Below are 20,191 nucleotides of genomic sequence, written 5' to 3'. Positions count from 1 at the left end.
GACAGAAAAACACATAGAGTGATTGGGTTATAAGATAGCACCATTAACTCAGCCTTCTCGTTGAAGCAGAAAGACATTAACGTTTCAGGAAGAGATTAATGAAATTTTTTCACTTGAGGAAAAGCACCTCATCCCTTTAGTTTTTCTTGCTTAATTGCCACACAAAAGTGATATTCTGAGACTCAACACAAACCCCTACAGTCCCCCTGCTCTTGACACCAGATCTCAGTTTTTAGTCTGACCTGGAAGACTTCTCAGACTCCTGCTAATGACCCCAATGACAAGCAAGTCCGGTTACTTGCTACCTCCTTGTGCCCTTTTCAAGACAAAATGCTCTCGTTTGCTTCAAATTCCAATTCTTGGATCTACCGTGAGGTGGGCAGCTTCCTTTTGTGCCCTTCATGCCTTTGACACTTAATGTACTCACTTCAAGATAACGTCCTTTTAAAAAAAAAAATCTTATCCCAAGTTTCACTACACTGAATATCATCTGACAATCAATATAACACCAATTTGAACTTAAATAATTTTATACCAAGAATATTATAAAATCCCTAACGTAGTTCATCAAATCTAAGACACCACTAAACCAGGCATTATTTTGTGTACTATTAAGAAAACACTGTCAGTTACACTATGACACACTGCTTTTAAAATCATTGTAAGATGTATCATGATTTCAGAGATATTAGAGCATGAAAAAATGTGCACCTTAGAATTTATTAGTAAGTATGATAATTGTGTCCTTACTACCCTATGACACACATGGTACTAGCCAGATGTTATGGTGTGTTCTCTGCTTATTTTTAAGGGACCACAGCCCTCCTTGGGGAGATAATGGTACTATAAATGAAACAATTATTGAATAAGATGGTAATTATTGAAATGAAGGCAGTAAGTATGACAAGAGTCACGTAAGTAAATGATTAGCGTCTTCTTTTCCTAATCCCACCCTACCTCCCCCCCCCACAACCTACTCTTGTCAACTCCCATCCTACAGCAATGCAAGGAAAGTGCTACAGCCTAGGCCCCAGCACAGTAACAATTCAGTGCTTTGCACTCCTTTCATAGACTCACAGAGGCAGAAGAGAGGAGAAGCTTCTACTGCTTTTCTTTTTGATGCTCTTATTTTCTTTTTGACATTTAAATAAAGGTCCAATGTTACCTATTCAGGCCATAGAATATTATGGGGCATAGAATCTGAAGTTTTTGTATCCTCCCTCTAGCCACGATTTATAATCAGAAATACAAAGATACATAGATTTGATATCATAGACAAGGAGAAACCATATTCTTTGTTTCCTTCATTTATTATAGTAATCATCCTAAATAAGAAGGTTCCTTGAGAGAAGGAAAACTGCAGAATATGGCTACAGTCCTCATATAAAGGTTTTTAATAAGACTGGGGAAAAACAATTACATAAACGAGGTTACTCAGTCTTGAGGAATGAAGAGTCCAGGTTACAAGACATAAAGAAGGAGAAGGAAACAGATTTTAGTGCATCCAATTCTGTTTAGATTTTAATCTTTTAAAACATTAGTATGTCCTCAGTGTTTTAAAGGAATCCATGAGGTGATTTTATACTCACTGTAGGGTGCCAAAAAATTTGGATGCTAATGGCACCTTCTGAAGACCCATCAAGTGTCTGTGTGTCCTGTGCCACATAACACTCCTAAGGGCAGCTGGGATCCCAACCATTAGCCTGATTTCTTGCTAAAGTAGAGCCACACCACATTCACATACAATTTAAAATCATAAAGAATCTATATAGGGCTTCCCTGGTATCGCAGTGGTTAAGAATCCGCCTGCCAATGCAGGGGACACGGGTTCGAGCTCTGGTCCAGGAAGATCCTACGTGCTGCGGAGCAACTAAGCCCATGAGCCACAACTACTGAGCCTGCGCTCTAGAGCCCACGAGCCACAACTACTGAGCCCGTGTGCCACAACTACTGAAGCCTAGAGCCCATGCTCTGCAACGAGAAGCCACCGCAATGAGAAGCTCCCGCTCGCCGCAGCTAGAGAAGGCCTGCGCGCAGCAATGAAGACTCAACACAGCCAAAAATAAGATATAAATAAATAAATAAATGTATTAAGAAAAAAAAAAAAGAACCTATATAAACTTGCTGCCAGTGTGGCTGGTCCCCAAGACTCACACTACTCTAAAAGTGGTTTTCTTTTGTTGAATGTTTATCATGTAAGTCTCCAAAGTTATAAGGTTTCATAGAGAAGCAAAGGTTCTTTTTTTTCCTTCAGAAAATGTCTGGAATTTATATAAGCTATATAATTTTACAGAGCGAGAGCAGTAGTTATAAGCTCTTTTCAAATCAAATCCCTGTCTTGGAGTATTTCTGCCAACATTTTTTTTCTACCCTCCCAGTGGAGAAAACCCCTCTGCTACTGTGAAACTCCAACTGACGGTGACAAACGATCGCTCAGCACCATTCGATGAAAAGGTGGCCCTGGAATTCTGGTTCCCTGTTTGGTTCTTGCTACCTTACACAGGACGGGAAGCCTTGCCTTACGTCCTGGGCACTGGGGTTGGTGTAATTAGGAAAACATAACTGGGTGTGGGAAAGCCAGGTGTGTTGTTTCCTTTAAATAAAGTTTGCTCCACAGTTGGGGCATCTTCACTTCCTCAAGGCAAAACAGCAGATGAACCCAAAGGGGAACAAGACGATGGCCAAGAAGATGCCCAGGAAGGTGAAGGAGTCCTCCAGAACCCCGAGCCTGCAGACAGGGCAGCCTCCAACGACAACGATGGAACTGGCAGGGTGCCGGGTGACATTCCGACTGGGGATGTTGTAGACCCTGGGGTGGTAGGTGGGTAACCCTGTGAGGAGGTAGGGGTAGGGCAGCGGCTGGGAGGGCGCTGTAGCGGTGTGGGCTATGCACAAAGTAGCCCTGGCCGCCCTACAGGTTGTAGGCAGGAGGCTGCTCCTGCAGCAGGGGCTTGTGGTTCATGGCGGGCGGCGCCCACCGGGCCCAGCCTGGTTCCCGCTCGCGCCCCCGCTCCCTTTTGGACTCGGCTCCGGCTCAGACTCAGGGGGACTCCCAGACGCCCGGCGGCGGATCTTCCCCAGGGGTGGGTGTGGGGTGAGGAAGTGGCGGTATAGGAAGATGGCCTGGCCCAAACCTCAAAACCAGGAAATGGAAGGAAATGAAGGAAATGGAGAGGATGTTTTAGAGTTTTGAAAGTACAGAGAAATAAGGAGTAACTGCACGGTAGGCCTTGGTGAGGCTCTGAAGCACCAGCGATCATTCTGCACCCAAGCCTGTCACATATGGGAGTGAGGACAGCTGCCTTCAAACCTCATGGCCATGGGCCAGGGCACCAGGAGTAGCAGTCAGTGAATGAAAATCTCTGGACTCAGTTAAGCCCTGAGGTTTCTGCATGTCTCTGAGGGAAGGGGACGGGGCTCTGTGGATACAGGCTGAGAATGAATTTCATCAACTATGGTGGGTATAGGCTGAGCCCAAGCTTACTGTAAAAGTAAGAGAATATGACACTTATTATACTCAACTGCCACAAAACAATTTTTTTTTAACACTGGTGTTTTGCATCTATACGTACAATCCACAAAGCAGTTACAAATGAATGAATGAATGAATAGGGAAAGATCACTGTTTAATATAGAAGGTCTGAAAAGGGAGAACCTCTAATTTGCTTTTATCTTCTCCACCAAGAACTATCTTCACTGTTACAAGCATTTAAGTCAGGGAGAGGATGGGAAAGGATAGCTGGCTGCCCTGCGAGGTGAAGTTTTCTAGCTTCAAGGCAGCACTCGTCAGGCTTTAAGAAAACCCAAGGTCTATATGCACATGGCAGAATCTCTGTGGGCTGCTCCCTTGGCCCCCTGAGGCCAGCGGCTCCACCAGGGCTCAGCTCCACCTGGCCAGGGAACCCTTCCCGACTATGGCCCATCTGCTCCTCAACTCTCCCCAGGAGGCCAGGCTCTGCAGATGCTGAAGACCCGACATTAGGACCAGAGAGGGCTCAAGTGGTCATGGCTGCCCTCTGGCTCCTGGCTCCTTGCCAATCTTGCCACATAACTCTGAACACTGCAAGGCCAGGAGAGGACTGATTCCTCCCATGAGAACTTAGGCCTGTTTACAAACAGCTTTCCAGTCTAGGCCTCAGCTGCGCCAAGGATGGAAGATTCTATGACTACTGGCTGAGCATATCCTAACTTGAGTCTAGTGCTGCCACTGCTGTGAGTTTTGCTGTGACACAAAACAACTTTTTTTTTCTAAACCTAAGTTCTATATGGAACTCTATGTTGAGACCATAGGCCCTGGACTGGATCCCAGTGACCATCACCTGGCCTCACACACCACCCACCTAATGCTGGTTTGTGCAGGCACAGAAACTATATACCCAAGCTCTGGTCAGAGCCTCAAGACTGGGTAACACTACCAACCTGCTCATTCCTGACATGTAAGCTAACACTCACCGTCTGTCCACTGTCAACCTCTGGGCTCTCTTCCTCAAAGTTCCTTCCAGCCATTCATTTTCACCACTCTCCAGAATCCCTATTTCATTCTATCATGTTCATCAATAATTTAAAAACCATTAAGAACTACATATACCTGGTTGAAATATCAACAATGATTCCTCCCCACCCCCTCCTCTCTTTTTTTTAAATTAATTAATTAATTTATTTTTGGCTGCGTTGGGTCTTCGTTGCTGCGCACAGGCTTTCTCTAGTTGTGGTGAGTAGGGGCTACTCTTCGTTGCAGTGCGCGGGCTTCTCATTATGGTGGCTTCTCTTGTTGCAGAGCATGGGCTCTAGGCGCGCGGGCTTCAATAGTTGTGGCACGTGGGCTCAGCAGTTGTGGTTCACGGGCTCTAGAGTGCAGGCTCAGTAGTTGTGGCACACGGGCTTAGCTGCTCCGCAGCATGTGGGATCTTCCCGGACCAGGGCTCAAACCCGTGTCCCCTGTAGTGGCAGGCAGATTCTTAACTACTGTACCAACAGGGAAGCCCCTCTTCTTCTTCTTAAGGCTTCTCTCCAGAGGCCCTCACCTTTAATTAGATTTCTGTTCAGTTCTTCTGGGAGGTTATCTTTTTATCACTAATAAGTTGGGTTTTGTTTTGTTTCATTTTGTTTTTTGTTACTTCTTGATCTAGTTATTTTAGGCATCACTTACTAACTTCCTACTAGATTAGAAGGTGATTTAGGCCATCACCCCCCCACCCCCCAATCCCCCAGTAGAATTATATCACTATTTTTACTGCCTCTGTTATAATTTCTGTGTTGTTATCCTGAGGGTGATGGTGATGGAAAGATGCCAAAATAGACAGGAAATGGATATAATACCCTTGGATTCAGGGAGAGGATGTGCCTTGCACCCACAAAAGGCTGTAGGAGCAGAAGACAATATAGCCATGCCCACTGGAAAGCAGCTTCCCAAACCTCACAGGCCCATGGGGAGGAGCCCTCAGGCCTCTGATGCACCCCTGCTTGCGGGGTGGGGAGGAGAAGTCAGTAGCTCTCAGGGAAGCTCCCTTTGCCATTTTCACTAGGGTGAAGTATGCTGGGCTGAGGGAGAGGAGGTTTTTCTCCTGCCCTCTGATTGTTCTAAAACTGCCCGACTGGCTAATAACTGGTAAAACTCTAGTACAGTGCTGTGTGCTTCCTGCAAAGGAGAACAGAATGTCAGTTCTGAGATTATGTCCCAGCTGGCCTAGGCTGCAGGCCCAGCTGAGGCATATTCTTGCAGCTAGTTTTGGGAGGTTAAATAATATATTTGGACCTTTATTTCTTGTTCAATCATCTGTATTATCCCTAAAAAAATTTTTTTATTGTGGAAAATATTAAACTTTTTAACAAGTAGAGAGAATAGTATAATGAACCCCATGTGTTTATCACCCAGCTTTAATAATTACAGCTCACGGCCAATCTTATTTTATCCATCCATACTCTACCCATTTCCCCATGATCATATTATTTTGAAGCAAATCCCAGACTTCCTATCATTTCATTCTTAAGTATTTCAATATAGCCAGTATTCCTTAACTACCCTCTTTGTAAAATTAGGGATGTCTGTGTCCTCATCCTTCCCTTTTCTTCTACTTCTCAACTCTTTTGAGAGTTTGACAAGATTCCAACCTAGAACAATTCAATCTTCTAACACCACACTATGTAGACTGGGACAATAAATTCTTGGTCTCTAACCCCTGCTGGCTCTTCAGCACTGGTCAACAATCATGCTGACAATATCAGAAAAAAGCTGCCATTACCTATATAAATGTTACAAAAGTTGCCAAAAAACCCAAAGTTCTGATACCGAGAATAAAGCTCTCATCTACAACTATGCATTCATCTAGTGCACATTTATGGAGTGTCTACAGTTGATTAACACTATGCTATGACACTGAGGACACAGAAATATAAAAAAGCCCTTGCCCTTAAGGAAATCTTTGTAGAGTGAAAAACCAGACACGTCTATGACTGCAGAGGCACAGATGAGGAAAAGAAGCTGCTATGGGATATGCCAAAGGGTCATCAGAGGGACCTCTCCCCTGGGTTTCTAAATAAGACTCCCCAATCCAGCCCTGGTCCTTCCAATCCATTTTTGTAACTGCTGCCAGCGGCATCTTTCTAAACACTGATCTTGGTCACCTCTTGGCTTAAAGCATTTCAATGACTCCCAGTGGTTTTCAGGCCACAGTGCAAATTCCTCAGCTGAAGCCCCAGTCTCTTCATGACAGCTTTGGTCTGCCCTACTCTCCAGCTCCTTGCTCACAGAACAGTCACTTCAGCTCTGCTAAACTCCTAGTAGTTCTGGAAAGTGACTGGACATGTCCCTTCCCCACCCAGAACACTGAACTCATGTTCCTTAGGGCTCAGCTCTGGTGTTGCCCCGCCTCATGCAGACTCAGGCACCACAGGGCACTCCCTTCTCCTCCCAGGGTGTCCAGGAGCACGGGGGCATCTCCCAGTATCTGGCATGGCTCCTGCTGTCCACTCATGGCTGCCTCTCTGGGTCAGAAAGTCAGCTAAGTGAGTGAATGTTAAAGGAAGTCTAGTGGGTCCTAGCTATGGAGATCACAGGAGAGAGTTCTACTAGAGAAAGATTTACCCATCCCAGACATAGGTGCTGTTCATAGATGGTGTGGATGGGACTATCCAGGGAAAAGGGCCCAGAGGAAACCCTAGGGAACAATGGCACTGAAGAACTGAGAAGAAACAGCCAAAGCCACAGCTGAAAAGTAGAAAAGAGGAGACTTTTAAGAAGGAATAATAAATAATGATCATGATGAAAACCATGAGGTTGTACAGGAAGTTTAAATGCCATCTGAAACTAAGACAGATTTATACTTTCTTATTTATTTTTTTTGGTTGCACCGTGAGGCATGTCGGATCTTAGTTCCCCAACCAGAGATCGAACCTGCACCCCCTGTGTTGGGAGCGTAGAGTCTTAACCCCTGGACTGCCAGGGAAGTCCAGATTTATACTTTAAGTAGTTTAGTTCTAAATGTATTTCGTGGCTTTACAATTTTTAAAATCCTTAAGGTACAGACATCTAATACCAGAAGCTATGTGTATACATTATTATCATAAAATAAATATAAACTTTAGAAGTATATCTGACTATTCATAACAGCTAAAGAGTAAAAACAACCCAAGTATCCATTAACAGATGAATGGATAAACAAAATGTGGTTTATCCATACAATAGAACATTATTCAGTCTTAAAAAGGAATGAAGTACTGAAACATACTAAATATGGTTGCACCTTGAAAACACTATGCTAAGTCAAAGAAGCCAGTCACAAAGGACCACCTATTACATGATTCAATTTATATAAAATGCCCAAAACAGGCAAATCCATAGAGAAAGAAAGTAGAGTGGTGGTTGCCAGGGGCTAGAGGAAGGAAGAAATGGGAAGGGACTGCATCTGGGTATGGGGTTTATTTTGGGGGTGATGAAAACATTCTAAAATATTCTGTGAACATATTAAAAACCACTAAATTGTACACTTTATATGGGTGAATTGTATGGTATGTGACTTATATCTCAATAAAGCTGTTACTAGAAAAAGTACATCTGAGTGAAGACAAACAAAAGTTTCATACGTCCTTTGCTTAGTATCACAATCCTATTAGCATCCATAAACATAACTCTAACATCTAAATGAATGCCCAGTTCTCAATATAAATTCTGTGTTGCCTTCACTTATGAACACTAGCCTCTTACATAAACTAGCAAATGAAACACCCAGCATGGAGAGGACTTTAATATTAGTTCCACATTACAATAACAACCTCTGTTGCAGAGCCTGTAACAAGCCAGAATCCCAGCACCACCACCCATCTTCCCACCTCACACACAATGTCTACCTGTGCATTCTCTATCTTGAATACCTACCCTCCCAAACTATAGCCATGGCTGAAGCCAGGTGAGTCCTGCTGACTCGGGGGAACATCTAGAATCATGTTTTGAAAGCAGAGGCTGAGGGAGGGGCACTCACCAACAAGAGCAACCAACCAGAAACCAGGCACAACTGACCCAACACACCCACCACCCTCTGACACACAGGCCTTTTCAGTCTGGGTGGTTTCTTTTTACAATTTTAAACTGAATCTACAAAGATTTTTATAGTTACTTGCAAACTCCCTCAGTTAGCAGTTGTAGGTTTTGCTCTGTTCCTAATTATGGAAAAGAATCCTGGGGTCAGTTCAGAGTGAAAGAACTTGAGTTTACCATTACCATTTTTAAAACACTAATATTTACACGAATTTCTGAGTAGAGAATTAAATTGCCTCAGTTATTTTGCTTTAAAAAATGAGAATCAAAGACAAAAAAGGCTTTTGTCTGCATTGAAAGCCGTACTGAAATTTAACTGCATGACCTACACTGAACCATTTAGACATTTTCCTATTCTCTTCCTTAAATAAGTCTCTACATTTTAACTAAATCTATATGGTCTCTAAGTGTGTATTTAAAAGCTAACTACACCTAGAAAGACTAAGGCTCTGAGGAATATAAAGCAATACAGAAAGGTGCAGCCCCCTCTGCTGAGAACATGCCCACATCTGCCCAGGAAGATGCAAGCTCAGCCCTCCACACAGCACACATCCAGATACAGTCCCAAGTATAGAGAGAACCAGCATTGATCAGGTTCTTTTGAGAAGACACCAAGAATACATGATGCCAAGGGTCCAGTCACATTGTTCGTGAATACTGCAGCTATTTGTAACAAAGAGCAAAAAGACATATTTTCAACAGAACTTACCTGTTTTTTCAAGGGAAGCCTGGCAAACTAAATGGTGAGCATGCTATCATTTATTTTCGAAAGTGCTCCTGAATGCAGCTTTCATAAGTGGATCTTATTCAAGTGAGTGATCCAGTCCAGGTAAAGAGGACCAAAAAATCAGGCAGAAAATCATCTCTTTGAGTCTTAAACTTGAAAAAATACTTTTTTAGTAAGTGTGGGGAAGAGATCCCTCCAGAAGGAAATGACCATTTCAGTGACTTTCAGAGGGTGGAGCAACAGAGCAATGGGAGGAAAAAAAAAACTAGAAGTCAGAATTGGCAACAGCAAAGCTATCTCTAGCACAAAAGCCTGTTTATATGCACAGAGCCCTCTTTCCAAATGGGAAAAACGCCAGCAATATAAGTCAAGGTTTTCACTAAGAATCTTAAAAATATTAATCAGTTTTCAACTATAAGAAACAAAGCTTGAAGTTCAATCGGATTTGGAATATAATAAGGTATGTCAGTATGAAAACAACCTGAACTTAAAAACAAGTCAGTAAATTATATTTACTAGAACCCAAATAAAATATTTTACAATTGTATGTGATCTGTAACTTGACAGTGTTAGCAGATGTTATCAAATTGAAATTGTTCGGACTAGAGCCTAGAGCTCAAATTCCCTGGGGTTAGAGAAACAACCTAACCCTGCTAGCCCCACTCCAAATATAGCCAGTGGCAGAGAAAATTCTAATATGGCTCCTAAGATTCCTACTATATTGATGTGCATATCCTGTATAATCCCCTCCCCTTGAGTGTGGGTAAGTCTGACCTAATCTAATGAACCCTTTGAAAAGAGGGTCAAGAAGAAGTCAGAGAAAGGTGAAGCTTCAGTAGGTCTGTTATCTATTTTTGGTCTAAAATTTTTATTTTCAAATGTTACATAAATGGAATTGTGCAGCATGTACATTTCTCAGATTTTTTTTCCACTCAGCAAAACTTCCTCAGATTCATCCAAGTTGTATCAATAGTTTGTTTCTTCTTATTGCTGAGCATTATTCCATGCTATGTATGTAGCACACTGTGTTTAACCATTCACCTGTTGAGAAATACTTGGGTTGTTTCCAGTTGGGGCTATTATGAATGAAGCTGCTAAATATTGCTGTACAGGCGCTATAAACATTGGTATACAGGTGTTTGTATGAACATCAGTTTTCATTTCTCTGGGATAAATGCCCAGGAATACAATTGCTGGGTTAAGTATAGTAAGTGCCAAACTATTTTCCAGACTGGCTGTGCCGTCTTATCAGCAACGTATGCATGATCCAATTTCTCTGCATTCTCTCTAGCATTTGGTGTTATCACTATTTTAAATTTTAGCCATCTGATAGGTGTGTAGTGATATCTCATTCTCACTGTGGGGTGTTTTTTTTTTTGGCCGTGCCTCGTGGCTTGTGGGATCTCAGTTCCCCGACCAGGGATTGAACCGGGGCCCTCGGCAGTGGAAGTGTGGAGTCCTAACCACTGGACCACCAGGGAATTCCCTCTCGTGTTTTGTGTGTTTTTTTTTTAATGAAGATGTTTACAATAGTTTATTTTAGGTTATTTCCAATTTTTCACCAGTTTAAAAAATTAACCAACTCAATGAAACCTTGTGAATACAACGTTCTCATTGTGGTTTTAATTTTCATTTCTTTAATGGCTTTTAATGCTGAACATCTTTCATGTGGTTATCTGCCATACTTATATCCTCTTCGGTAAAATGTCTGTTCATACTTTTTGTCCATTTTCTAATTGGATTGTTTATTTTTTTAATGTTGAGTTTTGAGAATTCTTTTTATATTCTAGATGCAAGTCCTTTGTCAGAAATGTTTTTTCCAAATATTTTCTCCCAGTATATAGCTTGTTCTCTTGCCTTTTTCTTTTTTTTGAAATTAATTAATTAATTAACTTATTTATGGCTGCACTGGGTCTTCGCTGCTGCACGCAGGCTATCTCTAGTTGCGGCGAGCAGGGGCTACTCTTCATTGCAGTGCGCAGGCTTCTCATTGTGGTGGCTTCTCTTGTTGCGGAGCACGGGCTCTAGGCACGCAGGCTTCAGTAGCTGTGGCATGCGGGCTCAGCAGTTGTGGCTCACAGGCTCTAGAGCGCAGGCTCAGTAGTTGCGGTGCATGGGCTTAGCTGCTCCGCGGCATGTGGGATCTTCCTGGACCAGGGCTCGAACCTGTGTCCCCTGCATTAGCAGGCAGATTTTTAACCAATGCATCACCAGGGAAGCCCTATAGCTTGTTTTTTTCATCCTCTTACCAGGGTCTTTCAAAGAGCAAAAGCTTTTGATTTTGATGTGGGCAATTTATTAATTTTTTTCCATAGGTCATGTTTTTGTTGTCAAATCTGAAAATCTTCTGCCTAGCTTTAGGATATGAAGATTTTCTCCTATTTTTTTCCTAAAAGTTTTATAGTTTTGCATTTTACATTTAAACCTGTGATACACATTGAATTAATTTTTGTGTAGGATGTGAGGTTTAGGTCAAAGTTCATTTACTTGCCTATGGTTGTCCAATTGTTCTAGCACTATTTGTTGAAAAGGCTATCTTTCTTCCACTGAACTGACTGCACCTCTGTCAACAAACAGTTGGATGTTTTTATGTGGTTCTATTTCTGGGTTCTTTATTCTGTTCCATTGATCTATGTGTCTATCTCTCCAACAATAACCACAATGTCTTGATTACAGTAGCTAAATATGAAGTCTTATTAATATTTCATATAGTGATTCCTCCCACTTTATTCCTCTTTTCAAAACTGTTATAGCTATTCTAGAATCTTTGCTTTTTATATAAATATTAGAATCAGCTTGTCATTGTCTAAAAAAAGGCTTGCTTTAAAAAAAATTTTTATTTTATTTATTTTTTTATACAGCAGGTTCTTATTAGTCATCAATTTTATACACATCAGTGTATACATGTCAATCCCAATTGCCCAATTCATCACCCCCCCACTACCGTGGCTTTCCCCCCTTGGTGTCCATACGTTTGTTCTCTACTTCTGTGTCTCAATTTCTGCCCTGCAAACCGGTTCATCTGTACCACTTTTCTAGGTTCCACATATATGCGTTAATATACGATATTTGTTTTTCTCTTTCTGACTTACTTCACTCTGTATGACAGTCTCTAGATCCATCCACGTCTCAACAAATGACCCAATTTCTTTCTTTTTTATGGCTGAGTAATATTCCATTGTATATATGCACCACAACTTCTTTATCCATTCGTCTGCTGATGGGCATTTAGGTTGCTTCCATGACCTGGCTATTGTAAATAGTGCTTCAATGAACATTGGGGTGCATGTGTCTTTTTGAATTGTGGTTTTCTCTGGGTATATGCCCAGTAGTGGGATTACTGGGTCATATGGTAATTCTATTTTTAGTTTTTTAAGGAACCTCCATACTGTTCTCCATAGTGGCTGTATCAATTTACATTCCCACCAATAGTGCAAGAGGGTTCCCTTTTCTCCACACCCTCTCCAGCATTTGTTGTTTGTAGATTTTCTGATGATGCCCATGCTAACTGGTGTGAGGTGATACCTCATTGTAGTTTTGATTTGCATTTCTCTAATAATTAGCGATGTTGAGCAGCTTTTCATGTGCTTTGTGGCCATCTGTATGTCTTCTTTGGAGAAATGTCTATTTAGGTCTTCTGCCCATTTTTGGATTGGGTTGTTTGTGTTTTTAATATTGAGCTGCATGAGCTGTTTATATATTTTGGAGATTAATCCTTTGTCCGTTGATTCATTTGCAAATATTTTCTCCCATTCTGAGGGTTGCCTTTTCATCTTGTTTATGGTTTCCTTTACTGTGCAAAAGCTTTTAAGTTTCATTAGGTCCCATTTGTTCATTTTTGTTTTTATTTCCATTACCCTAGGAGGTGGATCAAAAAAGATCTTGCTGTGATTTATGTCAAAGAGTGTTCTTCCTATGTTTTCCTCTAAGAGTTTTATAGTGTCCAGTCTTATATTTAGGTCTCTAATCCATTTTGAGTTTATTTTTGTGTATGGTGTTAGGGGGTGTTCTAATTTCATTCATTTACATGTAGCTGTCCAGTTTTCCCAGCACCACTTGTTGAAGAGACTGTCTTTTCTCCATTGTATATCCTTGCCTCCTTTGTCATAGATTAGTTGACCATAGGTGCGTGGGTTTACCTCTGGGCTTTCGATCTTGTTCCATTGATCTGTATTTCTGTTTTTGTGCCAGTACCATATTGTCTTGATTACTGTAGCTTTGTAGTATAGTCTGAAGTCAGGGAGTCTGATTCCTCCAGCTCCGTTTTTTTCCCTCAAGACTGCTTTGGCTATTCGGGGTCTTTTGTGTCTCCATACAAATTTTAAGATTTTTTGTTCTAGTTCCGTAAAAAATGCCATTGGTGATTTGATAGGGATTGCATTGAATCTGTAGATTGCTTTGGGTAGTACAGTCATTTTCACAATATTGATTCTTCCAATCCAAAAACATGGTATATCTCTCCATCTGTTGGTATCAACTTTAATTTCTTTCATCAGTGTCTTATAGTTTTCTGCATACAGGTCTTTTGTCTCCCTAGGTAGGTTTATTTCTAGGTGTTTTATTCTTTTTGTTGCAATGGTGTAAATGGGAGTGTTTCCATAATTTCTCTTTCAGATTTTTCATCATTAGTGTATAGGAATGCAAGAGATTTCTGTGCATTAATTTTGTATCCTGCAACTTTACCAAATTCATTGATTACCTCTAGTAGTTTTCTGGTGGCATCTTTAGGATTCTCTATGTATAGTATCATGTCATCTGCAAACAGTGACAGTTTTACTTCTTCTTTTCCGATTTAGATTCCTTTTATTTCTTTTTCTTCTCTGATTGCCATGGCTAGGACTTCCAAAACTATGTTGAATAATAATGGTGAGAGTGGACATCCTTGTCTCGTTCCTGATCTTAGAGGAAATGCTTTCAGTTTTTCACCATTGAGAATGATGTTTGCTGTGGGTTTGTCATATATGGCCTTTACTATGTTGAAGTAGGTTTCCTCTATGCCCACTTTCTGGAGAGTTTTTATCATAAATGGGTGTTGAATTTTGTCAAAAGCTTTTTCTGCATCTATTGAGATGATCGCAAGGTTTTTATTCTTCAATTTGTTAATATGGTGTATCACATTGATTGATTTGCATATGTTGAAGAATCCTTGCATCCCTGGGATAAATCCCACTTGGTCATGGTGTATGATCCTTTAATGTGTTGTCGGATTCTGTTTGCTAGTATTTTGTTGAGGAATTTTGCATCTATATTCATCAGTGATATTGGTCTGTAATTTTCTTTTTTTGTAGTATCTTTGTCTGGTTTTGGTATCAGGGTGATGGTGGCCTCATAGAATGAGTTTGGGAGTGTTCCTTCCTCTGCAATTTTTTGAAAGAGTTTGAGAAGGATGGGTGCTAGCTGTTCTCTAAATGTTTGGTAGAATTTGCCTGTGAAGCCATCTGGTCCCGGGCTTTTGTTTGTTGGAAGATTTTTAATCACAGTTTCAATTTCATTACTTGTGATTGGTCTGTTCATATTTTCTATTTCTTCCTGCTTCAGTCTTGGAAGGTTATACCTTTCTAAGAATTTGTCCATTTCTTCCAGGTTGTCCATTTTATTGGCATAGAGTTGGTGGTAGTAGTCTCTTAGGATGCTTTGTATTTCTGCGGTGTCTGTTGTAACTTCTCCTTTTTCATTTCTAATTTTATTGATTTGAGTCCTCTCCCTCTTTTTCTTGATGAGTCTTGCTAATGGTTTATCAATTTTGTTTATCTTCTCAAAGAACCAGCTTTTAGTTTTATTGATCTTTGCTACTGTTTTCTTTGTTTCTATTTCATTTATTTCTCCTCTGATCTTTATGATTTCTTTCCTTCTGCTAACTTTGGGTTTTGTTTGTTCTTCTTTCTCTAGTTCCTTTAGGTGTAAGGTTAGATTGTTTACTTGAGATTTTTCTTGTTTCTTGAGGTAGGCTTGTATAGCTATAAATTTCCCTCTTAGAACTGCTTTTGCTGCATCCCATAGGTTTTGGATTGTCGTACTTTCATTGTCATTTGTCTCTAGGTATTTTTTGATTTCCTCTTTGATTTCTTCAGTGATCTCTTGGTTATTTAGTAATGTAGTGTTTAGCCTCCATGTGTTTGTGTTTTTTACGTTTTTTCCCCCGTAATTCATTTCTAATCTCATAGCGTTGTGGTCAGAAATGATGCTTGATATGATTTCAATTTTCTTAAATTTACTGAGGGTTGATTTGTGACCCAAGATGTGATCTATCCTGGAGAATGTTCCGTGTGTACTTGAGAAGAAAGTGTAATCTGCTGTTTTTGGATGGAATGTCCTATAAATATCAATTAAATATATCTGGTCTATTGTGTCATTTAAAGCTTCTGTTTCCTTATTTATTTTCATTTTGGATGATCTGTCCATCGGTGTAAGTGAGGTGTTAAAGTCCCCCACTATTATTGTGTTACTGTCGATTTCCTCTTTTACAGCTGTTAGCAGTTGCCTTACGTATTGAGGTGCTCCTATGTTGGGTGCATATATATTTATAATTGTTATATCTTCTTCTTGGATTGATCCCTTGATCATTATGTAGTGTTCTTCCTTGTCTCTTGTAGTATTCTTTTTTTTTTTTTTTTAAACTTTTGGGTTTATTTATTTATTTATGGCTGTGTTGGGTCTTCGTTTCTGTGCGAGGGCTTTCTCCAGTTGCGGCAAGTGGGGGCCACTCTTCATCGCGGTGCGCGGGCCTTTCATTATTGCGGCCTCTCTTGTTGCGGAGCACAGGCTCCAGACGCGCCGGCTCAGTAATTGTGGCTCACGGGCCCAGTTGCTCCGCAGCATGTGGGATCTTCCCAGACCAGGGCTCTAACCCGTGTCTCCTGCATTAGCAGGCAGATTCTCAACCACTGCGCCACCAGGGAAGTCCTCTTGTAACATTCTTTAATTTAAAGTCTATTTTATCTGATATGAGTATTGCTACTCCAGCTTTCTTTTGATTTGCATTTGCATGGAATATCTTTTTCCATCCCTTCACTTGCAGTCTGTATGTGTCCCAGGTCTGAAGTGGGTCTCTTGTAGACAGCATACATATGGGTCTTGTTTTTGTATCCATTCAGCTAGCCTGTGTCTTTTGGTTGGAGCATTTAATCCATTCACGTTTAAGGTAATTATCGATATGTATGTTCCTATGACCATTTTCTTAATTGCTTTGGGTTTGTTTTTGTAGGTCCTTTTCTTCTCTTGTGTTTCCCACTTAGAGAAGATCCTTTAGCATTTGTTGTAGCGCTGGTTTGGTGGTGCTGAATTCTCTTAGCTTTTGCTCGTCTGTAAAGCTTTTGATTTCTCCATTGAATCTGAATGAGATCCTGGCCGGGTAGAGTAATCTTGGTTGTAGGTTCTTCCCTTTCATCACTTTAAGTATATCATGCCACTCCCTTCTGGCCTGTAGAGTTTCTGCTGAGAAATCAGCTGTTAACCTTATGGGAGTTCCCTTGTATGTTATTTGTTGTTTTTCCCTTGCTGCTTTCAATAATTTTTCTTCATCTTTAATTTTTGCCAATTTGATTACTATGTGTCTCAGTGTGTTTCTCCTTGGGTTTATCCTGTATGGGACTCACTGCGCTTCCTGGACTTGGGTAGCTATTTCCTTTCCTATGTTAGGGAAGTTTTCGACTATAATCTCTTCAAATGTTTTCTCGGGTCCTTTCTCTCTCTCTTTTCCTTCTGGGACCCCTATAATGTGAATGTTGTTGTGTTTAATGTTGTCCCAGAGGTCTCTTAGGCTGTCTTCATTTCTTTTCATTCTTTTTTCTTTAGTCTGTTCTGCAGCAGTGAATTCCACCATTCTGTCTTCCAGGTCACTTATCCGTTCTTCTGCCTCAGTTATTCTGCTACTGATTCCTTCTAGTGTAGTTTTCATTTCAGTTATTGTATTGTTCATCTCTGTTTGTTTGTTCTTTCATTCTTCTAGGTCTTTGTTAAACATTTCTTGCATCTTCTCGATCTTTGCCTCCATTCTTTTTCTGAGGTCCTGGATCATCTTCACTATCATTATTTGGAATTATTTTTCTTGAAGGTTGCCTATCTCCACATCATTTAGTTGTTTTTCTGGGGTTTTATCTTGTTCCTTCATCTGGTACATAGCCCTCTGCCTTTTCATCTTGCCTATCTTTCTGTGAATGTGGTTTTTGTTCCACAGGCTGCAGGATTGTAGTTCTTCTTGCTTTTACTGTCTGCCCTCTGGTCTGTTTTTTTAAACTTTAAAAAATTGGGGTAAATATATATTAAGATAAAATTTACCATTTTAACCATTTTTAAGTAAATGATTCAATACACTTAAGCACAGATGCTGCCAAGATTAGAAAAGAGGACAGTGTGAACAACTTTGTGTCAATACATTTGAAAACATATGAAATAAATTAACATCTAGAAAAAATTATCTTAAGTAATGCAAATAGAGAGGGAATATCCAAAACATCCCGTAACTATTAAAGAAGTTGAATCAGCAGTTAAAAAAGAAAACAAAACTCCACAAATAAAACACCAGAATCAAATGATTTTACAAGAGGGATCTATCAAGTATGCAAGGTTCATATAATTGTAATCTCATATAACCTCTTCCAGAAATGAGAAAGAGAGATAACTCCTCAATTTATAAATAAAGGTTTGTTTAACTTTGATATAAAAACCATAACAAAGACAGGAAAGGAAAATTACCGGACTTTCTCACTCATGAGATAGATACAAAATTCTAACCAAAATATTAGCAAACTGAGTCCAGCAACACATAAAGTAAAAAATCATATATCATGCCAAGTCAGGTTTATTCCAGAAATGCAAATAATTTCCAGGGTCCTGGCTTACGCAATAGGACAAATAGTGGTGCCATTCACTAGAAAGGAAGCACAGGGTTTGGGGCTAAAGATCACAAGAATGACTCCCTGAGTACAGGGAGCCTGTGAATGGCCAGGTAGAGATGCCTAGGCAGCAACCAAGAACACTGGTCTGGAGTTCAAGTGTAAGCAGGGCTGAAGAGAGAGTACTGAGAATCACCAGTACAGAAGTAGTACAATAAGTCTTACAAGTGGGATAAAGACAGAGGAGAACCATGGCCTGAATCTCAGACAACCTCAGTGTTTAAGGAAGAAGATTCCTTAGAAAGACAGGCCAGAGAATCAGGGAAAGGACCAGGAAGGCAGGAAAGATACTGACTCAAATCATGCAATGAGAAGGAGAACGGGACTAAAGAATTCAGTCACTAGAGTCCACCGTGGCAGGCAGCTTCAGGATGTGGTGAAGGAGGAAGGCAGACTGTTGCAGGCTGATGGGTGAATGGATAAGAGGAAACAAACAGGGAGTGTGGTCAATGCTTACAAGAAGGCTAGCTGGGAAGGGAAGCAGAGAGTGTGCAAGAACAAAGGAAGAAGCAGATTAGAGAATAAACAAATCTGTGGACCATCTAAATAGAAAAAGAGGGTGGTGAGAAAAAAATACAACACAGAGCCTGTCCTCCACATTCCAGAAAGGAAAAGAGTGACTGACTGCTCTTTAGTTACAGTCCCAAGGCATGAACACATACCCACCAGAACCAGATTTCAAGCCCATCCCAAATGATCAGTGGCGACTTGCTCCACTTGATCACGCTACTGAAAGTTGGCAAGCAGTCAGAGCCCCAGTCTAGTGACCATGTTTCCATGGCTAAAGGTGAACCAGTCGTTCCAAAGTCCACGCTTAGACACAGATGTAGAGAACAAACGTATGGACACCAAAGGGGGGAAAAGGGTGGTGGTGGTGGTGGGATGAATTGGGAGATTGGGATTGACATATATACACTAATATGTATAAAATAGATAACTAATAAGAACCTGCTGTATAAAAAGTAAATTAAACAAACAAACAAACAAAAGTCCACCCTTCCCGGAACTCCACACCTTTACCCAAAATGAAGGGGGTTAAAGCAGAAAGTGCTGAGGCAAGGCCTCACAGACATAGTGGCAGATGCTTATAAAGAGCACAAATGGGGCCATGGGTCAAGCCTGGATAAGAGGGAGTGCACTGGTCCCCTGGGAACAGAGAAAAGGAGCAGGTTGATAGCAGCAGTGGCTGCAGCAGGCAACATGAACCCTTAGACCTACCCTTTCAGGTCACATGTACAAAGAATCTGAGTCGTGGAGAGGCTACAGGAATTGTACAAGAGCAAGCCAGGACTCAAACCTGCATCTGTCTGACTATAAGGCCTAAACCCTTAAGGCGACCTTATACTGTCCCCCACTGTGTCTCCATTACCCTCCATCCTATGCTCCTTTAAAACCTGATAGCATTTTGGGGATCTTCTCATATGGCACTTTCCATACTCCAGCTTTCACTGGTTATGTGTGTTTGCTTCATTTATATACACCTTACTCATTCCAGAATTGAAGCTCTTTGTGTAGCTCTACAGGCTTTTTAGTGACAAGTCCTTAATGAAGAAATAAATACAGTTGTAATTACCAAATCTGTTATATATCAACTTGCTTTCAAAAGTGCTTACAGGGACTTCCCTGGTGGCACAGTGGTTAAGAATCCGCCTGCCAATGCAGGGGACACGGGTTTGATCCCTGGTCCAGGAAGATCCCACATGCCGCGGAGCAACTAGGCCCGTGAGCCACAACTACTGAGCCTGCGCTCTAGAGCCCACAAGCCACAACTACTGAGCCCACGTGCCACAACTACTGAAGCCCATGCACCTAGAGCCTGTGCCCGGCAACGAGAAGCCACCACAGTGAGAAGTACCACAACAAAGAGTAGCCCCCGCTCGCTCCAACTAGAGAAAGCCCGTGTGCAGCAACAAATACCCAACTCAGCCAAAAATAAATAAATAAAAATAAATTTATTTTTAAAAGTGCTTATAAATTTCCTTCATAAGTGATTTAAGGCAGCCCTACTACAATCTTCTTTTATGGTATGTGCTCAGC

The 20,191-nt window shown here is 41.0% G+C and overlaps 1 protein-coding gene and 1 pseudogene across 9 annotated transcripts in view; both read right to left on the bottom strand.

Moving 5' to 3' along the window:
* ATRN (attractin) overlaps window positions 1–20,191 on the bottom strand; it is a 162,104-nt gene that overhangs the window by 33,467 nt on the left and 108,446 nt on the right. The window contains exon 25 of one of the 8 annotated variants that reach the window (XM_082428902.1): window positions 15,856–17,495. The exons of the other annotated variants lie outside the window; for them this stretch is intronic. Coding sequence (XP_082285028.1) covers window positions 17,403–17,495 — 93 coding nt within the window. The 3' untranslated portion in view covers window positions 15,856–17,402. Of the gene's footprint in view, window positions 1–15,855; window positions 17,496–20,191 lie in introns of those variants that run through there. 8 annotated transcript variants of the gene reach the window in all.
* Window positions 7–13,795, bottom strand: LOC309644809 (membrane protein BRI3 pseudogene; annotated as a pseudogene). The gene has a single exon. The product of its transcript is annotated as a membrane protein BRI3 pseudogene (transcript).

The sequence above is a fragment of the Balaenoptera physalus genome, assembly GCF_965194825.1.
Source record: "Balaenoptera physalus genome assembly, chromosome: 16".
Lineage (NCBI taxonomy): Eukaryota > Metazoa > Chordata > Mammalia > Artiodactyla > Balaenopteridae > Balaenoptera > Balaenoptera physalus.
The sequence above is the reverse complement of the archived record's forward strand: the minus strand, read 5'-3'. Positions and strand labels throughout refer to the sequence as shown.